The sequence below is a fragment of the Aquarana catesbeiana genome, linkage group LG01 (assembly GCF_042186555.1).
Source record: "Aquarana catesbeiana isolate 2022-GZ linkage group LG01, ASM4218655v1, whole genome shotgun sequence".
Classification (NCBI taxonomy): Eukaryota; Metazoa; Chordata; class Amphibia; order Anura; family Ranidae; genus Aquarana; species Aquarana catesbeiana.
The window spans coordinates 797296703-797322614 of NC_133324.1; the positions used below are offsets into that span (position 1 = coordinate 797296703).

The 25912-nt window shown below is 42.8% G+C and overlaps 1 protein-coding gene across 1 annotated transcript; it reads right to left on the reverse strand.

The window, feature by feature from the left end:
* Positions 1 to 479: 479 nt before the first annotated feature.
* On the reverse strand, positions 480 to 24014 carry CCDC110 (coiled-coil domain containing 110). The gene is made up of 5 exons (XM_073612184.1): positions 23887 to 24014; positions 17876 to 17931; positions 15842 to 15952; positions 2465 to 3616; positions 480 to 646 (listed from the first exon to the last, which is right to left on the reverse strand). Exons 1-5 carry the CDS (start codon positions 23915 to 23917, stop codon positions 605 to 607), a joined length of 1392 nt encoding a protein of 463 aa, XP_073468285.1. The 5' UTR covers positions 23918 to 24014; the 3' UTR covers positions 480 to 604.
* Between the last annotated feature and the right edge of the window lie 1898 nt (positions 24015 to 25912).

A 25912-nucleotide genomic window follows, 5' to 3' on the forward strand; every position in this document is an offset into this window, starting at 1 on the left:
TGGACCAACTGCAGTACACATGGGCTGAATGTTGGCCGGTTGCTGCCTGACATTCGGCCCGTGTGAACGGGGCTTTAGCCTAAATTACTAGTCAATGACCAAAGTTGCATAATTTCTTTAAAATTCCCTGAGGAAGCAATTAATACTTGGCGTGAATGACGAATTCTTCTAACTTCTTCCCCCAAACTTCCTCCAAAAGGTGTACCACAGGACTAGATTTCAATAAATATCACAATATATTGCTGTATCTCAGTTATAGCTAACTTTGTTGTGGATCATAATTGTGATGAAAAAAGACCAGAACTTACAGACACTGCTCCACTTTCCACTCCTACAAATATTAAACTTTTAAAAGTTGTTCACTAAATGTTTTGGCAATAGAGTTCAAGCTCTGTTTGAATATTTTTGCTCTTTACTTCACAAGGGCATTTTTGTCTCTTATTGTACTTTACTTAAAGTATATGACATGTTATTTGTACCTTTGATGCCTTTAATGTTGCACAGATATTCTTTAAGTCAAACCTTAGGCACCATTCCTTCTCAGTTATGTTAGGCTACTCCAAGCATCCTCATGAATCCTAGACGGCTCTTAAAATCAACTTCTTTAAATGTAAAAGGCCTCAATAGTCCATTTAAATGTTCCATTCTATGAAGAGAAGCAAACACACAGAAATATGACATGACACGCATCCAGAAAACCCATCCTTACCCAGTCAAGCATTGCAATTTCTCCTACTGCTAACTTGCATGTTATACCATAGCTCACCAACCACTTTTTACTGAGTGTGATAATGGAGGCAGGTATATGATTCTAGGTCAGAGAATTAACAATCACACTACAATACAATACTACTATTACAATAGTAAAAAATATACTTTTAAAAAATGTAGCAGTATATTTCTTGTTACTGCCATAACCTACCACCAAAGAACAACTCAAAATAAATTCTCCTGCTCCTGATGATCACAGCTATACCACATATGTTTATGGTATTTATTGTTTGTACCCATAGTACAGCCCAGAAACAATAGTGCACATTTTGTTTTTTTCTTTATCTTACCTAAAACAAACATACTGACACTAATATTAATTTACAAAATGTTTTTTTTTTTTTTTTATCTTTGACCATTACTTGACCCAAATACTAACCCTGGCATTAACCTAGATCAAACCTTGATTTAGGTATTTTTTCTTTATTTTATATTATTATTATTTTATTTACACACAGTTGTTTATTCAGTCAGAGAGAGAGATGCAATGGGGTTTATTTACTAAAGGCAAACCAACTTTGCACTACAAGTGCACTTGGAAATGCAGTAGCTGTAGATCTTAGGGGAACATGCAAGATAAAAAAAACAGCATTTTTGCTTGTACATGATTGGATGATAAAATCAGCAGAGCTTCCCCTAATGTTAGATCTTCCCCTCAGATCTAAAGTGACTGCACTTCCAAGTGCACTTGTAGTGCAAAGTGGATTCGCCTTTAGTAAATCAACCCCAATGTATCTTTCCTCACAGATAGAGAAAAACACAGGGGTGGGCTTCAGAGTGACTGATCACTGTGATAGCCAATCAGAGGCTATCATAGCGATCCGGTGACCCGGACAAGACAAAAACATATACGCATATATGTGGCACCACAGAAAGAAGCCCAGTCCAGTGTGGCCACAAATATGCATACTGTTGGTGTAAAGGGGTTAAAGATAGCACTCTAGATTCCACTAACAAATGAAGAGGACATACCTACACTCTCCATAATTTACTAAGATCCTAATAATTCTATGATGCATGGGTCTGAACGTGACATTACCATTTTACTCTCAAACCCATGATGTATAAAATAGTGGCTTGATATGCTCCTTGTGGACCAATGTATTCTGCAACAGAAAGATAAGGCTGACTATGGCTTTATAATGCAGTCTGATCACATACCAGTCTATATGCCACCATCTAGACTTCAAGCTAAACCCCACCTCTCCCCACCTCTCCTTGGAGACTGAACTTAGAGTGGAGTTCCACCTAGAAATGTCAAATCCAGGTATCTACTCCCACTTCCAGGGAAAGATCGCCGTGATCTTGTGTGGCGAACTACACCATGGGGATTATTTACTAAAGGAAAATCCACTTTGCACTACAAGTGCAAAGTGCACTTGAAATTGCACTGAAAGATCACATGATGTACCCTGGGTTACTCTTCTCCACATGCCTACCCATCAACAAACGGGCCCAGCTGGGAAAAATGCACACAATGAAACTTTGAGAAAGGGACTTGGACTGGAAATTTCCAAGGAATCACTGGCAGAGAATAATGGCCTTAAAATCCCGGACATTTCTTACACATTGCCTTATAGCAGCAAGGTAAACTATTACTCTGGGCTGGAACAAAAATGACTCCTGAAATTATAGGCTTCCTAAACCCTTCCTATAGGTTTGAAAATCTGCTTAAAAAAATCTTTGGCCCTACCTCTAGGTTCTGGGCTCTACTTTCATCTGTTTCTCTCCTGAGGTTGTAATTTTCCATTAATGTCTCGTTCCATAAGTGGTGTAAGTCTTCTTTTTCTCTAGCGTAAGACAAAGCCGTTTTCTGTGAGGACTCTAACTTTTTTATGAGCTCTTCTTTTTCAGTATTGGCTGCTGCTAAGTCTTTAAGAAAGTTCTTTTTTTCTTCTTTCAATAGCTCTATTTCTTTTGCCAGTAACTGCTTCTCAAACATTAGATGGTTGCTTTCATCCTGAATTTGTTTCTTTTGCTTAAAAAGTTCTTCACATTTGTCAGTCAGAGCTTTTACTTGCTGATGATACACCTCTGCTTTTTGCTCTGCTATGGATAACTGTACATGAAGGGAGGATTTCTCGGTCCTGAGCGTGTTGATTTGTTCTCTGCACTGCAGATTTTCAGAGCTTAAGAACTCTGAATCAGTATGCAGTTCTCTTAAAATTTTCTGAAATGCCTTACTTTCAAGGTGGTTTGGGATTTTCACCTCATCTGCAATTAAAGTTTTTAACCCTGTCGTTCCTTCATGCATGCTTTTACACAATTTGTCAAGATTTTCCTTATCAGATGTGTTCTTATTATCTTCTGTTTTTTCTAGTGTTGACTCATTTTCCTTATACTCAGGACTAAAGTAATTGAGATCACAGGGTTGTATAAGGTCTGTACTGCATTGTAGTGTGGCATCTTGTACAATGTCTTCAAATTCACTATTTTTCATCGTACTACTCAGCAGACCACCTTCATTTACATTAAAGGTGCTATCAGATATGCTTAAACTTTCAAAGTCTACTTCTTCAGTCCCCTTTTTAAGTGAAGAATATAAATACTGTCTCCAACAGTCAACTTCCTCACTTTCAAATGAAGCATTTGAGTCTGCTGGTTTGCAGTAGTCTGTATTAGTGTTTTGCAGGTTATAGTTCTGCTGTGTGTCCACATTTATAGGTGAATTCTGATCACTGTCTGATGATGGTCCAATGGAATCCAGTGTACTCAACTGTTCTGAGGTTACAATCAATGGGAATTCAACTGCCTGATGCAATAAATTATGTTTGCCTACACAATCTTCATCTTCAGTACTGTCAGTGCATTGCCCTTTGACTGCAGCATAGATGAGGTCATTACTCTGAAATGATACAAAAAACATTGGAACTTAGTCATACAATTTTTACTACACACAATGGGGTTAAATTACTGAAGAAAAAAAGGCTATTCATTTTGCAAGGGAATTTTTCCTTAGCTTAGTGAATTAGGTGAAGTTCCATTGACTTTTATTATACAAACACGTGCAAGCAAAAAAAACCCCAAAATGTGCGATCTGTGGTGCAATATTACACCTAGTAATCCATGGTTGGGTTTTAACATCAAATTGGAAAAGTTTACACTGTAGCGATTACAATTTAAATATGACCTTGTGTTTAACAGAAGCAGGGTGACCCTGTCTTACCTGTTCACGTCATAAATTCCAAGCTTTACCAGTCACAGTAGGCATAACCCAAAAGATGCTTTTGGAGACTGGGTTCCATAGGGATGGACCACGGCCCTGAACCTGTATGGCACCCTATGGCTGACTACACGTGTTGCACTAAGTGCCAAAGTGAGTGACCACGCAGCATCCAGCAACATTACAGGCCATCCCCACAGAGAGGGGTCTAGGTTGCACTGCTTCCATTTGTGGCATTACAAGGCAGTGGGGAATTGATGAAAAAAATTCAAAGATAAAATAATTTTAAAAAATATAAAAGTGGGGAAGCTAAGAGTGATGTCTCCATGAAGGGAAAGAGGTCCATAACTTTAGGACACTAGCAAAAATAGCAGGTGCGTCCTCCTTTTCCTTTCAAGTGACTGGGTATTCTTTGCAAAGTAGTTTTTCACCACATTCATAAAGCCAGGGGAAGGTTCTCTTGCAAAGTGAAATTTCCCTTGCAAAGTAAATAGACTACTTGCCTTTGGTAAATCAACCCCTATTTATTCAAAATTCTTTTTAGCTGTTCAAAACATTACAAAGAATAAAATGAAGACAAACACTGAATATAAAAGAAAAAAATTCTTCTAAATCTCCTGCTAAAGAACAAATACTTTTTTTTTGTAAGTCAACTTATATTTTAATGATTTGAGGACTATGTACCTCAAGGCGGCTTTTTCACATTTGTACATCTGTGTTTTAGCTTTTTTGAGTCACAAGGCCAGCTCAGGTGGGGCTGGGTTATGTCTGCTGGTCCCTCTTCTACAGGTCAATCGAGCTGTTGTCAATTACTCAATAACTAAGGCTGTAACTTTCTTAGGTGGGCAGTTTCAGTAAAAGAAAGTAGGCTGAACATATGCTGGAGAATTTCAAACATGGCTTCAGTCAGGCTACATGCTTGTTCCTCTCAGCATCTCCAATCCTGTAGAGTTAATAAACATGAATGTGTGGAAACATGTGAAAGGTTATCTTGTTACAAGTAGGCTTGGTATAGCTAAATAATGAGACTGTCTTCTAGAAATTGACGGAGTTTGGATGCCCAGAGGGTTACATGAGTGGGACTGGTTGGTATTAATGGGAGGTATATAAAAATATTAATAAGCTTTTTTGCAAAAGTTCAAAATAGTATAAACATGTTCCTGAGATATAAACAATCTAGCACTTTCCTTTTGCTTTGAAAGTGCCACGTACAGTGGGGACGGAAAGTATTCAGACCCCCTTAAATTTTCACTCTTTGTTATATTGCAGCCATTTGCTAAACTCATTTAAGTTCATTTTTTTCCTCATTAATGTACACACAGCACCCCATATTGACAGAAAAACACAGAATTGTTGACATTTTTGCAGATTTATTAAAAAAGAAAAACTGAAATATCACATGGTCCTAAGTATTCAGACCCTTTGCTCAGTATTTAGTAGGGCTGAAACAACTAATCGATTAATCGACAACTAATCGATTAAATTAATCGATTACTATTTTCATAATCGATTAATCGGCCAGTAACATAACAGGGTTAAAAAACTAAAATGAGCCCTTTATAATACAAAAAGAGCAAATAATCGCTACTGTAACTATGCTTTTTTCAGCCGCTGCATATTTGGAAAGGGTCAGGGACTTTTTTTTTTAACACAAAACGGTGCTTTTTTGGTTCAATATACTTCAATGGAGAAGCTTCAGAAAAACATGTAATGCTTTTTTGCAGCAATTTGTGTTTTTTAATCTGCCCAACAACAAATTGTCAAAAAAAAAAATGCAAAATCATGTGCGCAAAAAATCAAAACGCACAGCAAAAAGCACTGCAGAAACAGATCAAAAGCAAATTGCATAGGTGTGTACTGAGCCTTATGCTGGCCACATGGATCAATTTTCAGTGAGAATATTCAGACGAAAAATCTTTGTACATTCGCTAAGTGAAAGAATTTTTCATTTCATGAAATTTTCACTTGTTTTTAACAGTCTGTTTTTAAAATGAATGTAACTTCTGAACGAAAACCACATACACTGTCTGAAAATTCCTTTGACCAAGAAGTTTTCTATTATTTCCAAATTTTCCCATCACTGTGGTTGAAAATGAATGTCCATTTGACCCCACTAACGATTAGAAAATTGAACGAACGTTCTTAAAATGACATTTTTTTTGACGGAAGATATTGTTTGTTTTATGAAAATAAAAAAAATTTGATCTCTGAGCCTGATGATATTTACCAGATTCACCCTTTAATATACTGTTAGAGGATATATACTGTATATACTATCTCTCCTCTAATAGTATATATACAGTATATCTCCTCTAATAGTATATACAGTATATCTCTTCTATCTGTTATTCTCAGAGTGGATTAGAGATTTTGCTCCCTAACCATATAGTTGGTTATTTACATTTACTACTGCATAGAGATATTTAAGAATAAATTGCTTTTTTTAAACCTTACATATTAACTAAATTATACACCACACTTTTTTTAACCACTTGACGACCGCCTCACGCCGATGTACGTCGGCAAGGCGGCACGGACAGGAAAAATCACGTACAGGGTACGTGATTTGCCTTCCGCGGTTGGGGGGTCCGATCGGACCCCCCCCCGCCGCCCGAGGCGGTCCCGTTCTGTCCCCCGGCGATCAGAGATGAGGGGGAGGCCATCCGTTCGTGGCCCCCCCCTCGCGATCGCCGCCGGCCAATGGGAACACTCCTTTGCTGCTGTATGCTAAACAGCAGCAAAGGAAGTGATGTCATCTCCCCTCGGGTCGGTAGTTTCCGTTCCGGCCCGAGGAGAGACGACATGTGAGTGAGTGCACCAACACACACACACACAGTAGAACATGCCAGGCACACATTACACCCCGATCCCCCCCCAATCACCCCCCCCTGTCACAAACTGACACCAGCAGTTTTTTTTTTTTTTTTCTGATTACTGCTGTGTCAGTTTGTGACAGTTACTGTGTTAGCACAGTTACTGTTACCCCCCTGTAGGTCTAGGGTACCCCCCTAACCCCCCCTAATAAAGTTTTAACCCCTTGATCACCCCCTGTCACCAGTGTCGCTAAGCGATCATTTTTCTGATCGCTGTATTAGTGTCGCTGGTGACGCTAGTTAGTGAGGTAAATATTTAGGTTCGCCGTCAGCGTTTTATAGCGTCAGGGACCCCCATATACCACCTAATAAATGTTTTAACCCCTTGATTGCCCCCTAGTTAACCCTTTCACCACTGATCACCGTATAACCGTTACGGTTGACGCTGGTTAGTTTTTTTTTTTTTTATAGTGTCAGGGCACCCGCCGTTTATTACCGAATAAAGGTTTAGCCCCCCGATCGCCCGGCGGTGATATGCGTCGCCCCAGGCAGCGTCAGATTAGCGCCAGTACCGCTAACACCCACGCACACAGCATGCGCCTCCCTTAGTGGTATAGTATCTGATCGGATCAATATCTGATCCGATCAGATCTATACTAGCGTCCCCAGCAGTTTAGGGTTCCCAAAAACGCAGTGTTAGCGGGATCAGCCCAGATACCTGCTAGCACCTGCGTTTTGCCCCTCCGCCCAGCCCACCCAAGTGCAGTATCGATCGATCACTGTCACTTACAAGGCACTAAACGCATAACTGCAGCGTTCGCAGAGTCAGGCCTGATCCCTGCGATTGCTAACAGTTTTTTTGGTAGCATTTTGGTGAACTGGCAAGCACCAGCCCCAGGCAGCGTCAGGTTAGCGCCAGTACCGCTAACACCCACGCACGCACCGTACACCTCCCTTAGTGGTATAGTATCTGAACGGATCAATATCTGATCCGATCAGATCTATACTAGCGTCACCAGCAGTTTAGGGTTCCCAAAAACGCAGTGTTAGCGGGATCAGCCCAGATACCTGCTAGCACCTGCGTTTTGCCCCTCCGCCCGGCCCATCCCACACAAGTGCAGTATCGATCACTGTCACTTCCAAAACACTAAACGCATAACTGCAGCGTTCGCAGAGTCAGGCCTGATCCCTGCGATCGCTAACAGTTTTTTGGTAGCGTTTTGGGGAACTGGCAAGCACCAGCAGCCTAGTACACCCCGGTCGTAGTCAAACCAGCACTGCAGTAACACGTGGTGACGTGGCGAGTCCCATAAGTGCAGTTCAAGCTGGTGAGGTGGCAAGCACAAGTAGTGTCCCGCTGCCACCAAAAAGACAAACACAGGCCCGTCGTGCCCATAATGCCCTTCCTGCTGCATTCGCCAATCCTAATTGGGAACCCACCGCTTCTGCAGCGCCCGTACTTCCCCCATTCACATCCCCAACCAAATGCAGTCGGCTGCATGAGAGGCATTTTCTTTATGTCCTCCCGAGTACCCCTACCCAGCGAACCCCCCAAAAAAGATGTTGTGTCTGCAGCAAGCGCGGATATAGGCGTGACACCCGCTATTATTGTCCCTCCTGTCCTGACAATCCTGGTCTTTGCATTGGTGAATGTTTTGAACGCTACCATTCACTAGTTGAGTATTAGCGTAGAGTACAGCATTGCACAGACTAGGCACACTTTCACAGGGTCTCCCAAGATGCCATCGCATTTTGAGAGACCCGAACCTGGAACCGGTTACCGTTATAAAAGTTAGTTACAAAAAAAGTGTAAAAAAAAAAAAAAATATGAAATAAAAAAAAAATAGTTGTCGTTTTATTGTTCTCTCTCTCTCTCTATTCTCTCTCTCTATTGTTCTGCTCTTTTTTACTGTATTCTATTCTGCAATGTTTTATTGTTATTGTTATTATGTTTTATCATGTTTGTTTTTCAGGTGTGTAATTATTTATACTTTACTGTTTACTGTGCTTTATTGTTAACCATTGTTAACCATTTTTTTGTCTTCAGGTACGCCATTCACGACTTTGAGTGGTTATACCAGAATGATGCTTGCAGGTTTAGGTATCATCTTGGTATCATTCTTTTCAGCCAGCGGTCGGCTTTCATGTAAAAGCAATCCTAGCGGCTAATTAGCCTCTAGACTGCCTTTACAAGCCGTGGGAGGGAATGCCCCCCCCACCCCCACCGTCTTCCGTGTTTTTCTCTGGCTCTCCTGTCTCAACAGGGAACCTGAGAATGCAGCCGGTGATTCAGCCAGCTGACCATAGAGCTGATCAGAGACCAGAGTGGCTCCAAACATCTCTATGGCTTAAGAAACCGGAAGCTACGAGTATTTCATGACTTAGATTTCGCCGGATGTAAATAGCAGCATTGGGAAATTGGGGAAGCATTTTATCACACCGATCTTGGTGTGGTCAGATGCTTTGAGGGCAGAGGAGAGATCTAGGGTCTAATAGACCACAATTTTTTCAAAAAAGAGTACCTGTCACTACCTATTGCTATCATAGGGGATATTTACATTCCCCGAGATAACAATAAAAATGATTAAAAAAAAAAATATGAAAGGAACAGTTTAAAAGTAAGATTAAAAAAGCAAAAAAATAATAAAGAAAAAAAAAAAAAAAAAAAAAAAGCACCCCTGTCGCCCCCTGCTCTCGCGCTAAGGCGAACGCAAGCGGCGGTCTGGCGTCATATGTAAACAGCAATTGCACCATGCATGTGAGGTATCACAGCGAAGGCCAGATCGAGTGCAGTAATTTTTCCAGTAGACCTCCTCTGTAAATCTAAAGTGGTAACCTGTAAAGGCTTTTGAAGGCTTTTAAACATGTATTTATTTTGTTGCCACTGCACGTTTGTGCGCAATTTTAAAGCATGTCATGTTTGGTATCCATGTACTCGGCCTAAGATCATCTTTTTTATTTCATCAAACATTTGGGCAATATAGTGTGTTTTAGTGCATTAAAATTTAAAAAAGTGTGTTTTTTCCCCAAAAAATGCGTTTGAAAAATCGCTGCGCAATTACTGTGTGAAAAAAAAAAATGAAACACCCACCATTTTAATCTGTAGGGCATTTGCTTTAAAAAAATATATAATGTTTGGGGGTTCAAAGTAATTTTTTTGCAAAAAAAAAAAACTTTTTCATGTAAACAATAAGTGTCAGAAAGGGCTTTGTCTTCAAGTGTTTAGAAGAGTGGGTGATGTGTGACATAAGCTTCTAAATGTTGTGCATAAAATGCCAGGACAGTTCAAAACCCCCCCAAATGACCCCATTTTGGAAAGTAGACACCCCAAGCTATTTGCTGAGAGGCATGTCGAGTCCATGGAATATTTTATATTGCGACACAAGTTGCGGGAAAGAGACAATTTTTTTTTTTTTTTTTTTGCACAAAGTTGTCACTAAATGATATATTGCTCAAACATGCCATGGGAATATGTGAAATTACACCCCAAAATACATTCTGCTGCTTCTCCTGAGTACGGGGATACCACATGTGTGAGACTTTTTGGGAGCCTAGCCGCGTACGGGACCCCGAAAACCAAGCACCGCCTTCAGGCTTTCTAAGGGCGTGAATTTTTGATTTCACTCTTCACTGCCTATCACAGTTTCGGAGGCCATGGAATGCCCAGGTGGCACAAAACCCCCCCAAATGACCCCATTTTGGAAAGTAGACACCCCAAGCTATTTGCTGAGAGGTATAGTGAGTATTTTGCAGACCTCACTTTTTGTCACAAAGTTTTGAAAATTGAAAAAAGAAAAAAAAAAATGTTTTTTCTTGTCTTTCTTCATTTTCAAAAACAAATGAGAGCTGCAAAATACTCACCATGCCTCTCAGCAAATAGCTTGGGGTGTCTACTTTCCAAAATGGGGTCATTTTGGGGGGTTTTGTGCCACCTGGGCATTCCATGGCCTCCGAAACTGTGATAGGCAGTGAAGAGTGAAAGCAAAAATTTACACCCTTAGAAATCCTGAAGGCGGTGATTGGTTTTCGGGGCCCCGTACACGGCTAGGCTCCCAAAAAGTCCCACACATGTGGTATCCCCGTACTCAGGAGAAGCAGCTGAATGTATTTTGGGGTGCAATTCCACATAGGCCCATGGCCTGTGTGAGCAATATATCATTTAGTGACAACTTTTTGTAAATATTTTTTTTTTTTTTTTTTTTTGTCATTTTTCAATCACTTGGGACAAAAAAAATAAATATTCAATGGGTTCAACATGCCTCTCAGCAATTTCCTTGGGGTGTCTACTTTCCAAAATGGGGTCATTTGTGGGGGTTTTGTACTGCCCTGCCATTTTAGCACCTCAAGAAATGACATAGGCAGTCATAAACTAAAAGCTGTGTAAATTCCAGAAAATGTACCCTAGTTTGTAGACGCTATAACTTTTGCGCAAACCAATAAATATACGCTTATTGACATTTTTTTTACCAAAGACATGTGGCCGAATACATTTTGGCCTAAATGTATGACTAAAATTTAGTTTATTGGATTTTTTTTATAACAAAAAGTAGAAAATATCATTTTTTTCAAAATTTTCGGTCTTTTTCCGTTTATAGCGCAAAAAATAAAAACCGCAGAGGTGATCAAATACCATCAAAAGAAAGCTCTATTTGTGGGAAGAAAAGGACGCAAATTTCGTTTGGGTACAGCATTGCATGACCGCGCAATTAGCAGTTAAAGCGACGCAGTGCCAAATTGGAAAAAGACCTCTGGTCCTTAGGCAGCATAATGGTCCGGGGCTCAAGTGGTTAAAGGTTATTAACCGATTAATCAAAATAATAATCGGCCAACTAATCAATTATGAAAATAATCGTTAGTTGCAGCCCTAGTATTTAGTAGAAGCACCCTTTTGATCTAATACAGCCATGAGTCTTTTTGGGAAAGATGCAACAAGTTTTTCACACCTGGATTTGGGGATCATCTGCCATTCCTCCTTGCAGATCCTCTCCAGTTCTGTCGGGTTGGATGGTAAACGTTGGTGGACAGCCATTTTTAAGTCTCTCCAGAGATGCTCAATTAGGTTTAAGTCAGGGCTCTGGCTGGGCCATTCAAGAACAGAGTGTTGTTGTGAAGCCACTCCTTCGTTATTTTAGCTGTGTGCTTAGTAGGTCATTGTCTTGTTGGAAGGTAATCCTTCGGCCCAGTCTGAGGTCCTGAGCACTCTGGAGAAGGTTTTCGTCCAGGATATTCCTGTACTTGGGGCGCATTTATCTTTCCCTCGATTGCAACCAGTCGTCCTGTCCCTGCAGCTGAAAAACACCCCCCCACAGCATGATGCTGCCACCACCATGCTTCACTGTCGGGACTGTATTGGACAGATGATGAAAGTTCTATCTTGGTCTCATCAGACCAGAGAATCTCATTTCTCACCATCTTGGAGTCCTTCAGGTGTTTTTTTTAGCAAACTCCATGCGTCTTGCACTGAGGAGAGGCTTCCGTCGGGCCACTCTGCCATAAAGCCCCGACTGGTGGAGGGCTGCAGTGATGGTTGACTTTCTACAACTTTCTCCCATCTCCCAACTGCATCTCTGGAGCTCAGCCACAGTGATCTTTGGGTTCTTCTTTACCTCTCTCACCAAGGCTCTTCTCCCCCGATAGCTCGGTTTGGCCGGAAGGCCAGCTCTAGGAAGGGTTCTGGTCATCCCAAACGTCTTCCATTTAAGGATTATGGAGGCCACTGTGCTCTTAGGAACATTAAGTGCAGCAGAAATTTTTTTGTAACCTTGGCCAGATCTGTGCCTTGCCACAATTCTGTCTCTGAGCTCTTCAGGCAGTTCCTTTGACCTCATGATTCTCATTTGCTCTGACATGCACTGTGAGCTGTAAGGTCTTATATAGACAGGTGTGTGGCTTTCCTAATCAAGTCCAATCAGTATAATCAAATACAGCTGGACTCAAATGAAGGTGTAGAACCATCTCAAGGATGATCAGAAGAAATGGACAGCACCTGAGTTAAATATATGAGTGTCACAGCAAAGGGTCTGAATACTTAGGACCATGTGATATTTCAGTTTTTCTTTTTAATAAATCCACAAAAAATGTCAACAATTCTGTGTTTTTCTGTCAATATGGGGTGCTGTGTGTACATTAATGAGGAAAAAATGAACTGAAATGATTTTAGCAAATGGGTGCAATATAACAAAGAGTGATAAATTTAAGGGGGTCTGAATACTTTCCGCCCCCGCTGTATATATGTATTATTACAAGTATCTATATAGCACTGACAATTTACACATGCTTTAAATATTGTACATTCACGTCGGTCTCAGCCCTCAAGGAGCTTACAATCTAATGCCGCGTACACACGAGCAGACTTTTCGACCGGACTGGTCTGACGGACTATCCGACCGACTTCCAACGGACTTTCCCAACGAACAGACTTGCCTACACACGATCACACAAAAGTCAGACGGATGACCGGACTAAAATAAGGTAGTTGATAGCCAGTGGCCAATAGCTGCCCCAGCGTCGGTTTTCATCCGTCGGACTAGCATACAGACGAGCTGACTTTTCAATAGGAACTGGGTCTGGCGGAGTTCCGACGTAAAGATTTGAAACATGTTCCAAATCTAAAGTCCGTCAGAATTTCGACCGAAAAAGTCCGCTGCAGGTCCGATGAAGCCCACACACGTTCGAATTGTCCGCCGGACCAGTCCGGTCGAAAAGTCTGCTCATGTGTACGCGGCATTAGGCCTCTATCTCACATGCATACTTACACATACAAGGAACAATTTTAGGGGAAAATTAAGCTACCAGCCAGTCTTTGGATTATGAGATAAATTCAGAGTACCCAGAGGAAACCCACAAAAGTATCGGGAGAATAAGCAAACTCCATGCAGGTGCCCTGGTTGGGATTCAAACCAAGAAACCAAATTCGTACACAAAAATATCTCATCAGTAGCCCCAAGTAAGAGCAATGGTATCCCACAGTTCAATGCTGCACCTATTCACTTTCCAGTAAGTATGTTGGACTGTGGGGTGGGGGGACTATGTTGTAGAACATAGGAAGTCTGCATTCCTGTTAAAGGGCCTACGTGTCTGCTTTTGGGAGATACATTTATAAACGTTATTCTTTTTCACTAGAGTCCCTAAAATAAACTTAAAATAAATGAACAGTAGATCATGAGATAAGGGGAAATTTACACAAAAATCTGTTTGTAAAATTCAAGATAAGTCCCACTCCTCCTTCCTACTTATTGGTCAGTGAGCCCCACCAATTACTTTTAACAATTAGACTCCCAGGGGCAAATTAAATCAGAAGTTAAATAAAAGTTCAGCTGTCTACATGTGTTTATTGATGGTTTTGATATGAGGTATTCCCTTAAGACAACCGTTGCTTAACTACTTCAATACTGGGCACTTACACCCCCTTCCTGCCCAAGCCAATTTTCAGCTTTCAGCGCTGTCGCTATTTAAATGACAATTGCGCAGTCATGCTACACTGTACCCAAACAGAATTTTTATCATTTTGTTCCCACAAATGGAGCTTTCTTTTGGTGGTATTTAATCACCTCTGCATTTTTTATTTTTTGCTAAACAAAAAATTTTGAAAAAAGAAAAAGTTTTTCTTTTGTTTCTGTTTTAAAATTTTGTAAACAAGTACGTTTTCTCCTTCATTGACGGGCACTGATAAGGCAGCACTGACGGGCACTGATAAGGTGGCACTGATGAGGTGGCACTGATGGGCATTGATGATGGGCACTGGTAGGCGGCACTGATGGGTAGCACTGATATTCAGCACTGATGGGCATTGATACTCGGCACTGATGGGTGGCACTGATAGGCGACACTGATGGGCACTGAAAGGTTGCACTGATGGGTACTTATGGGTGGCACTGATAGGCGGCAGGCCTGGGCACTGATACGTGGCACTGATAGATGGCATTGATAGGCATCACTGATGTCACTGGCAGGCATTGGGGATGGGCACTGATTGGCAGCTGCCTGGGCACTGATTGGAATTTCCCTGGTGGTCTAAGGTAGCATACCTGGTGGTTCAGTGTGGTGGCAATCCCTGGTGGTCCTGGTAGCATCCTGGTGGTCCCAGGTGGGCATTCGAGGGGGGGCTGCGCTGATAAACAATCAGCACAGACCCCCCTGTCAGGAGAGCAGCCGATCGGCTCTCCTCTACTCGCGTCTGTTAGTTTCACTAAGACCCCTTTCACACTACAGCACCGCTAAAACAGCACTAAAGCACCAGTAATTTTTTCCGTGCTTTTTAGTGGTGCTTTCCGGCCGCTAGCGGGGTGGCTTTTACCTTAAAAAAAAGGTAAAAAGTCCAGTTTTGCAGCGCTTTCAAAGCGCTGCCCATTTATTGCAATGGGCAGGGGCTTTTTGGGAGCACTATTTACAGCGCCCCCAACCCACCCCAAAGATGCTGCTTGCAGGACGTCTCGCAAGCGCACCGCCCCAGTGTGAAAGCACACACTGCAAAGAATGGGAGGCAGTTTTCAGGCACTTTTTAGAGGCTATTTCTACCGCTAAAACACCTGAAAAATGCCTCAGTGTGAAAGGGGTTTAAAAAGAATAACTTTCAGTATGTAATAATTGTAAGCTACAATAAAAAGTTTGAATTGCTTGTGCTAGACTTATTTTAAAGAAAAGGTTAAACACTCATTTAGGTCCATGGGGCCACAAAAAGCAGTTTTACCTATCCGATTCCCTGCTTCGGCAGACTCCCCTGGGTTGTAAGACCTTGCAGTCAGATGCCCTCTGATGTCATCAAGATCAATATAGAGCCCATAGCCCTGCATTGAACATGAGAATGTGGAGGGACAGTATTTTGCCAAAGCATAGGGGAGGAAAACAGAGCACTGGCTGCCAGGGGATTGTGTAAGTAAAACTGCTTTTAGGTGCCCCTAGACCTAAATGAGCATTAAGCCTTTCTGGTTCAGAAACAGCCCCACTGGAAGGAAGCACTCTTTTCTTTCCTCAGAGATGGGCTTTAAGCTGAGGAATACCTCTCTTTTTTTGATGGAAGACTGTTTAAAAACTTTACATGCAAAACAAAACAAAACTGAAACAATATATGAATTATTTTGGTAACTTGACATACCTGATTTTCTTCTTGTATTGCACTAGTCTTATGAGCTGTTAAAAGATGACTTCGAAAATGTTCAATTTCACTGATACTTTGATCCAAAATATCAGCAACTTGTGAACGAATCTGAGAAATTCAGTTTAAAAATTTTAAGATCATTGCAGAAAACCAATCTTTAATTATCAAGACACGAAAAAGGGCCATCATATAAATCCAATTAATACTGCGCTATTAATCTAGAACTCAAAACTGCTAGCCCTGCAATTGACGAAACTTTGTGTAACAAACCAAATAAATAAACAAGTGCTGCGCTGTTTATATTATAATATAATGGTCAACAGACATTCATTTAAAAAAAAAAAAATGTTTTGAGTGAATAAGCTTATTTATATGATGAAATAAATAAACAAGTGCTGCGCTATATAAAACATACCAAGTGCAAACCTTGTAAATGCAAACAAGATGATGTGAATATACTGTATATGCCAAAAGTCCAAATGAATGGACACTAACAAACATCAAAGTGCAAAGTTGTATATAAAGTGCATAAAGTTGTTCAAGTAAATATGAACAGGAGTCCACTCTACAGATCCCAGTGGATCACTGTGGATAGCAACCCAGGGTGTCCATATGTTCACATTCAATGAAAATCACCAGAGTGTGATTATCCACCACCAAAGAAAGGTAATCATGCTTACCAGAGAATGTGGACTCAAATACCAGGGGCACTGAGTTATATAAGCTGATATAAACAGAAATTATAACGTGGGACAGTGCCAAGATTCTCACACCATATCACTATGTAGGAGACGCTACTGGGATCTGTAGAGTGGACTCCTTTTCACATTTACTTGAACTTGATTAGTTATCAACTTTTTGCACTTTATATACAACTTTGCACTTTAATATTTGTTAGTGTCCATTCATTTGTCTGTTTACCATTATATTATAATATACACAATATAGTCTCCAAAAAATATGAGAATCCAGACTAGCACTTAACCCACGTTCTTAGAGCTAATATACTAAATTCAAGCCACTTGCTATAGGGGGAAGACAACAGGAAGGAGGGGCCAGGAGCATTGGTGGGGTACCCGAGAAGAGGAGTATTGGGGCTGCTCTGTGCAAAACCATTACACAGAGTAGGTAAAAGTATAACATGTTTGTTATTATATTTTTTTTTTATCTGCCTTTAATATCATTTTAATTCTGTATGGCCTTCAAAGTACACAGATCTTTCTTCATCCCCATAACACCTTCTTGTGCACAGACAGAGAGCACAGAAAGTTCAGGTCACAAGGTTTCTAGCAAAATCAAAAAGCTATTTTATGCACAGATATAATAAAACACTTCCAATGGAAATTTTACCATACCAATAGGGAGAAAAAATGAGTGAAGGTATTTGTTAGCCACCTTTCACACCGAGCCGCCCGTAGCGTCGGCGGTAAAACGCCGCTATTTTTAGCAGCGTTATACCGGCGAATTTGCGGCGCATTTCAGCCGATAGCGGGGAGCTTTTATCGCCCACTAGCGGCCGAGAAAGGGTTAAAACCACCCGCAATGCGCAGCAGTAGCGGCGTCTTGCCGGCGGTATCCCAGCGCTGCCCCATTGATTTCAATGACGAGCAGCGGTGGAGGAGCGGTAAACACACCGCTCCTTCACCGCTCCAAAGAAGCTGCTGGCAGGACTTTTCCTGATGTGCTGCCAGCGCACCGCTCCAGTGTGAAAATGGACCAGCTGTTTGAGGGTGGATTGCAGGCGCTATTTTTAATGCTATAGCACCTGTAAAACGCCCTCGTGTGAAAGGGGTATAAAAGAGAGGAGATTTTAGTTCCACTTTAAATTTCCCATAATAATGTATGGAGAATTCACTTGTGCTGGTACACAGGAATCTCAGCTGAAAAGCCAAGCAGTAGCTCACAGTTATTCTTGTTGCTGAAGAACTTTAAAGGGTGAAATAGCTCATCTTTGCAATGTCTCAAATAGTTGTAGAGAATCAGGCAGGATGGAGGTCTGCCCTAAATTAGATCATGACACAAAATATATACCTCTAAGGTGACATAAGAGTTTCTGTTCAACTCCTGCACAATTTGGAAGACGTTCTCTGTAAATAAAAAAGATTAGTTAAAAAGTATGTAAAGCCATTAACCTGTAAAATATTTCAAATGCTGTTTACTACAAAGTGAAAATGTCATATCTATACACACCTCTAAGCCGGCAAAATTTCAGTGAGGGGAAAAAGTATTTGAACCTCTGATGATTTTGTATGTTTGCCCACTGACAAAGAAATGATCAGTCTACAATTTTAATAGTAGGTTTATTTTAACAGTGAGAGACAGAATAACAACAAAAAAAATCCAGAAAAACGCATTTCAAAAAAGTTATAAATTGATTTGCATTTTAATGAGTGAAATAAGTATTTGATCCCCTATCAAATCAGCAAGATTTCTGGCTCCCAGGTGCCTTCTATACAGGTAACGAGCTGAGATTAGAGCACTCTCTTAAAGGGAGTGCTCCTGATCTCAGCTTGTTACCTGTATAAAAGACACCTGTCCACAGAAGCAATCAGATTCCAATCTCTCCACCATGGCCAAGACCAAAGAGCTGTCCAAGGATGTCAGGGACCTACACAAGGCTGAAATGGGCTGCAAGACCATTTCCAAGCAGTTTGGTGAGAGGGTTACAACAGTTGGTGAGATTATTCACAAATGTAAGAAACACAAAATAACTGTCAAGCCATGTACACACGAGCGGAATGTCCGACAGAAAAAGTCCGACGGAAGCTTTTCATCGTCTATTCCGATAGTGTGTGTGCCTCATGGGACTTTTTTTTCTGACGGACCTAGAAATAGAACATGTTCTAAATATTTCCGACGGAACCAATTCCTATCGGGAAAACCGCTCGTCTGTATGCTGTTCAGACGGAACAAAAACGACGCATGCTCTGAAGCAAGTATGAGACGGAAGCTATTGCCTACTGGCTATTGAACTTCCTTTTTCTAGTCCCGTCGTACGTGTTGTACGTCACTGCGTTCTGGACAGTCGGACTTTGGTCAGACTTTGGGTTGACCGTGTGTAGGCAAGACCGCTTGAATGGAATTCCGTCAGAGTCGTCGTAGAAACCTTCGGAGTTTATTCCGACGACAAAAGCGGTCGTGTGTACGCGGAATTAATCTTCCTCGGTCTGGGGCTCCATGCACGATCTCACCTCGTAGAGTTTCAATGATCATGAGAACGGTGAGGAATCAGCCCAGAACTACACAGGAAAATCTTGTCAATGATCTCAAGACAGCTGGGACCATAGTCACCAAGAAAACAATTGGTAACACACTACGCCGTGAAGGACTGAAATCCTGCAGCCCCTGCAAGGTCCCCCTGCTCAAGAAAGCACATATACAGGCCCGTCTGAAGTTTGCTAATGAACATCTGAATGATTCAGAGAACTGGGTGAAAGTGTTGTGGTCAGATGAGACCAAAATCAAGCTCTTTGCCATCAACTCAACTCGCTGTGTTTGGAGGAGGAATGCTGCCTATGACCCCAAGAACACCATCCCCACCGTCAAACATGGAGGTGGAAACATTTATGCTTTGAGGTGTTTTTCTACTAAGGGGACAGGACAACTTCACCGCATCAAAGGGAGGATGGAGGGGGCCATGTACTGTCAAATCTTGGGTGAGGACCTCCATCCCTCAGCCAGGACATTGAAAATGGGTCGTGGATGGCTATCCTTAAAGTGGTTGTAACAACCATATGAAAAAATTTAAATAAAAAACCAACCTGCAAGACAAAGGCATACTAAGCTAGTATGCATTGCATACTAGCTCATTATGAAATACTTACATTAGATCAATCAAAGCTGTTGCAGCGGTCCCTGTACACCGATGTGACCAGCGACGTTTCTCCCGGAGCGCGTGGGAGCCATCGGTCACAGCACATGCCCTTTAGAAACGACACGATCAAGCCATTTCTTCAGTGCGCATGCGCCAATGACATCAGCGCAAGCGTATATGGTAAATAATATTTACAGTGCCTACAGGTAAGCCCCATTATAGGCTTACCTGTAGGTACAAGTGGTGTAACAGGGTTTACAACCACTTTAATCCCACAGAAAATATGCGGAGGGAGCTGAAGGTTCGAGTTACTACACGTCAGCCTCGAAACCTTTAAAGAGAAGTATGTTGTTTTTTTGTATTGTTTTTTATTTACCCATTATTCTTACCTAGGTGGACGCAGCATAGGACCAATGCTGCATCTGTCCCCCGGTGTCTCTGCACTGAGAAATGAGCCATTGAACACCGCAGATGGCTCGGTTCTCTCAGCTCCCCAAGCGGAGAGCTGCTGCCTGTCAGTCAGCAGCTCTCCTCTCTGCTCCTCCATGCTCATTGGAGCGCTAAACTGTGGAGGGGCGGGGAGCGACTGTCTCAGGCTCACAGTGGCTCGCTGAGAGATTGAGACAGGCATCAGTCCAGGCACCTGGCGGATCCAGACTTTATTGTCGTGATGACGCGGTGCCTGGACTGATTCCTGTGACGTCAGCAGAGAACGGACTTCAGACCTGAAAACAAGTCACAGGAGTGCAAAATGAATTGCACTCCTGTGACCCATAGGAGAAGCCAAACAAGCTCAGGCTGGACTTCTGCTTTAATGACTTAGAGAGGTTCTGCAAAGAGGAGTGAGACAAAATCCCTCCTGAGATGTGTGCAAACCTGGTGGCCAACTACAAGAAACGTCTGATCTCTGTGATTGCCAACAAGGGTTTTGCCACCAAGTACTAAGTCATATTCTGTGAAGGGGTCAAATACTTATTTCACTCATTAAAATGCAAATCAATTTAGAACTTTTTTGAAATGCGTTTTTCTGGATTTTTTTGTTGTTATTCTGTCGCTCACTGGTAAAATAAACCTATCATTAAAATTATAGACTGATCATTTCTTTGTCAGTGGGCAAACATACAAAATCAGCAGGCGATCAAATCCTTTTTTCCCTCACCGTATGATGAACTATGCATGTGCAGCTCAGGGCACATTCTCAGTGCGGTCAGAGCCTGTGTGCCAGGATAAGTGACTCCCATGCGTATGCGCAGGAGTTAAGTCATCCTACACCAGCCAATCAAATCCTAGCACCTAGAAGAAGCTGCCAATCATACCCTGGCACCTGTGAGAAGCTGGGGAGAAGATGTTGGTGAGGGATCCAATGGTTGTTGGAGGAGAGGAGAGCATTTCGGGTGTTTAGTTCCAGAATTTCGTATTTGTGAAGAATAGTATTGAGGGTTATGGGGTTTAATTTAGAGCGATCAAAAGAGGGATTGTACGATTCAGGCTATAACCTTGTAATAAAACTGTTGCATGATCTGTCACACTGCTCCTGTGTAGCACAGCTTTGCCATGTGACAAAATGAATAAATTTCCCCCTGTGATTGCATAGCATCAGAGACCCTGGCATCCACTAATCACAGTGTAATGCCCCGTACACACGGTCGGATTTTCCGATGGAAAATGTCCGATCGGAGCGTGTTGTCGGAAATTCCGACCGTGTGTGGGCTCCATCGGACATTTTCCATCGGATTTTCCGACACACAAAGTTGGAGAGCAGGAGATAAAATTTTCCGACAACAAAATCCGTTGTCGGAAATTCCGATCGTGTGTACACAAATCCGATGGACAAAGTGCCACGCATGCTCAGAATAAATAAAGAGATGAAAGCTATTGGCCACTGCCCCGTTTATAGTCCCGACGTACGTGTTTTACGTCACCGCGTTTAGAACGATCGGATTTTCCGACAACTTTGTGCGACCGAGTGTAGACAAAACAAGTTTGAGCCAACATCCGTCAGAAAAAATCCTAGGATTTTGTTGTCGGAATGTCCGAACAAAGTCCGACCGTGTGTACGCCCTATAATGCTGCAAAGATCAGCGCTGACTTCCTTTAGACCCCTTTCACACTGAGGCGGTTTGCTGGTGCTATTGCGCTAAAAATAGCGACTGCAAACCGACCCGAAACAGCCGCTGCTTTGTCTCCAATGTGAAAGCCCCAAGGGCTTTCACACTGGAGCGGTGCACTGGCAGGACAGGAAAAAAAGTCCTGCGAGCAGTATCTTTGGAGCAGTGAAGGAGCGGTGTATACACCGCTCCTGCCCATTGAAATCAATGGGGCAGCGTGGCTATACCGCCAGCAAGGGGCCTCTGCAGAGACGCTTTGCGGTGGTTTTTAACCCTTTCTCGGTCGCTAGCGGGGGGTAAAACTGCCCCGCTAGTGGCCGAATACCGCCGCTAAAACGCCGCTAATAATAGCGGCGCTTTACCACTGAAGCACCTCCCGCCCCAGTGTGAAAGGGGCCTTAGGGCCGCCCACTACGAGGAGTGGACCCAGTGCATTATGTGAATGGCCTGATGACTATAATGGAAGGCAGAGCAGATAAAAAAATTGAATAATATAGAGCGTGGGGGAGGATGTCTGACAAGGGATCATCAGTTTTAGGAGTTGGACCCAACATTCAGGGGCATTCAAAAGAGCCCTAATTTTCCTGGTGATAGTCCCCCTTAAAGAAAAACTCCAGGCAAAAAATGTTTAAAGTGGAGTTTCACACATTTTTTTAGCTTATTAAAAGTCAGCAACTGCAAAAAGTGTAGCTGCTGACTTTTAATAAACAGACACTCACCTGTCCCATGGTCCAGCGATGCGGGCGTCCGGAGCCTCGCTCCTCTCCGCCGGCGCTGTCATAGCCACTGTGGGCACCTGGCCATGACAGCTTTCGGCTTCATGGCCGGTGTGCACTGCACATGCGCGAGTCACGCTGCGCTCTGCTAGTGGCCAGGCAATCTTCTGGGACCTGTCACGTGTCCCAGAAGATTGCTGGCAGGGAGAGGCCACCTAGGGGGAGAAGAAGAGTTGCCTAGGCGGCCAAGCGCAGGAAGAAGGAAGTGGGACAGGAAGTCCCACTCTAAACTAAGTACCCCCCCCCCCCCAAAAAAAAAAAGTGACATGCCAAATGTGGCATGTCAGGGGGTGAGGAGTGCTTAAAGCGGAAGTCCCACTTTTGAGTGGAACTTCGCTTTAACTGGTTTAATGGTTTAATTGCTCGCTTTCATCTAGGGGATTTCAGAGCAGAGCTATACTTACCTAATCCACTGATCCTCCAAGTGCAAGACCGTTCCCCACCGCTCCTCGCCCCACTCTCACACTAGCGGTCTTGTGAATGGACTGTTCCTGGCATCATCATGCCCATAGGCTAGCTGTGGATGTGAAGACAGCAGGAACAGTCCACTGCTGAATGTGGGAGAGCGTCGTTTTCTGGAGGATCAGGTAAGTATAGCCTTACACTTGCACAGCCCCACTACATAGGAGAAAAAAAATGTCATGTATTTCTGCTTTAAGAACTACCTGCACCTAATTCAAGCAAGTATTTGCCCTAGAGTCAGCAACATTACTGACATGTGCGGCAAACTCAGGTAGGTCTTACTACAGCCATGTTCAGGATCTGTTGCTATGGCAGCTACACATTCTTATAGCGACAGTACATTTTACTTTTCCCTGCAGGCTCATGCCATAATGTGCAGGCATGCACCACATACTAGCATAGAATGACAAGCTTACCCTTTAAATGGCGCGCTTCTGTAGTGTGCTGTCACCTCTGCTTCTATCTTCCTTCCGGGTTTGCACTCTCCAGACGTTTGAATGGTCGGGCCGTGATGACAACACTGCTGTGCATGCGCACGGGGAGTCACAACTGCAGCACAGCGCTCTCTGCAATGATAGCACAATCAATGTGCCCTAAATGCAGAGCTACTACACTGGTACCTACCTGACACAGGTACATGGACCGGGCACACACATTGCCACTTTGGGTGCAGAATTCTAAGGGGTGTCTGAGACCCCCCTTTATACATTCCCCCCATTGAGTGCAATGCAGCCATAGGCCATCTAATGGTCAGGGTGTTCCTGAAGCTGGGTCAATGTCCTGTGTTCTCCCCCCCCACATTAATAAGAAATGATGGGTGATGATGGTATACACTGCAATACACCAGCAGGGGGCGGTCACTAATAGTCCTGAGTACCTTACCTCTATTATCTGCCCCCGGCGCCTCCGCCATCCTTCGTCCTTCCAGTAGCCCGCTACTAACCGCTCTGCCAACTCCCAACCAAGTGACGCACTCCGCATCGGCTGGAGGGGGAGGGGCTCGCCGAATACCACGTGACAGGCGGCTCCTGTTTTTTTTTTTTGCGATGACATTATCTTGGGCTCCGCCTCCAGTGACGATGTAGGGGGAGGAGTCGCGGAACACATGAGAGGAGTAAGGGGAGATAAGATGCATATTGTCTTATTTATTGTACTGACCTGCTAGGACTATACAGAGAGCCTGACTCTGTCATTCTGTGTGCTCCACACTGTGTCCCAAGAGGGAGCTCAGCAACTCCATAGAAATCCCTTCTACAGTGTCGTTTCTATGGAGTTCTTCTTAAAGTGGTTGTTAAAGAGGAAGTAAACCCTGGTGGGTTTTATTTCCTCTTTATTTCCCTGCAAAGGTAATGCATAATGGGCTACTATGCACCTCATAGTAGCCCATTATGTGTCACTTACCTGAAACTGAAGCCTGCGATGTCACCACTGTCCCCACTAGCAGGGAGCGTCCATCTTTGCCCCTCTTCCTTCCAGGGCCGCGAACTCCGGCTCTGTGACTGGCCAAATTCGCGTGACCTCACTCCCGTGCATGTGCGCGGGAGCCGCCAGTCACGGCATGACCCCTATTAGAAACGGCACGATCTGCCCTTTCTAAAGTGCGCATGCACCATAGACATTGGCAATTTATTGTAAATATCTCCTAAACTGTGGAGGTTTAGGAGATATTTCCAGCACCTACAGGTAAGCCTTAATATAGGCTTACTGTAGGTAAACGTGGTTGTACAGGGTGTACAACCACTTTAAACCACAGTGTAAATAAAATATAAAATATATAAAATAGTCAAATAAAATAAAGCAAAGGACTCACTGACCAATGGTAGTAGGTAGGTAAATATATCTACACCAATTCATCAAATAGATGGGACCCCTCTACAACTGTAAACCATAATTGCAAAACCAAGGACCAGAGACAAAGAGATGTCTCCCTAAAGATAGCAGTAATGGGGATCAACCACGCTATATCAAAAATACAATTATATAAAAACAACCTTTATTTAAATAATTGGGTGATGTAAACAGTAACACTAGGGGTGAGATTCCACTATGCTATTGGAATAACCCCCCAGGATACCCTATTAAAAACACTCTACTAATAAAATGTTGACAGCGTTGTCATACTAAGGCGCCAAATACCATGCCCCACACACACACACACACATGCAAAACCAAGTGGAGTGACTGGAGCAGATGGAGTGATTTAAGCAGGTAAATAGTCCACACAGAGCATGTCCGAGTCAGGACTGTTGCAGTAATTGTGTAGAGAACTTCAAATGAACAGCTGTATTAATCACTCAAGCTAACATGGTGCACTTATCAGGAACCAGTGATATTAACTTGCATGGATCAGCATATAGCTGAGAGGCTGGAGTATGCTTATATCAAGTAAGATGTGAAGAGAGATACGTCCCTCAAAGTATGGCGATAATATAATCTGAGCGTGTGTAGACAATAGCAGTCAGTATCATTAAGTGCCTTAATAGTGTTAGCAGTCCAGCATGGATATGGTATAGCATATCGCTGAGAACTTGTCTAGCAAATCGTTAAAAAAAACAGGATAAGAGGATAATGCCCGTGGGCTCTCACCACTCCCTGGTTGTTGTAACGATGGAGATGATATATGCTTTCTTCAACGCTGCAGTCAGCGATAGACACATCCAGAGTATATCCTCGTGTTTGATTACTTCAGCTCTCTCTCAAAGCAGCCACTGAGCAGCCAGACGTTGATACGTCAGATCATGGAACCCGTCAGTGAGTGTACCAGGAGCTCATCCAGTCAGTTCATGTGAGTGGAGCGGTTACTGTTTCCATCAGCCAATTATTTAAATAAAGGTTTTTCTATAATTGTATCTTTAATATACTGTGGTTGACCCCCCCGTTACTGCTGTCTTTAGAGAACCATCTCTTT

Excerpts from the sequence above, each read along its gene's own strand:
- CCDC110 (XM_073612184.1), bottom strand. The coding sequence starts at position 23,917 with ATGGCGGAGGCGCCGGGGGCAGATAATAGAG. Across the intron at positions 15,953-17,875 it reads ACTCTTATGTCACCTTAGAG|ATTCGTTCACAAGTTGCTGA; the intron begins GTATATATTTTG and ends TGAATTTCTCAG. Across the intron at positions 647-2,464 it reads GTAGAGCCCAGAACCTAGAG|AATGGAACATTTAAATGGAC; the intron begins GTAGGGCCAAAG and ends TTCTCTTCATAG.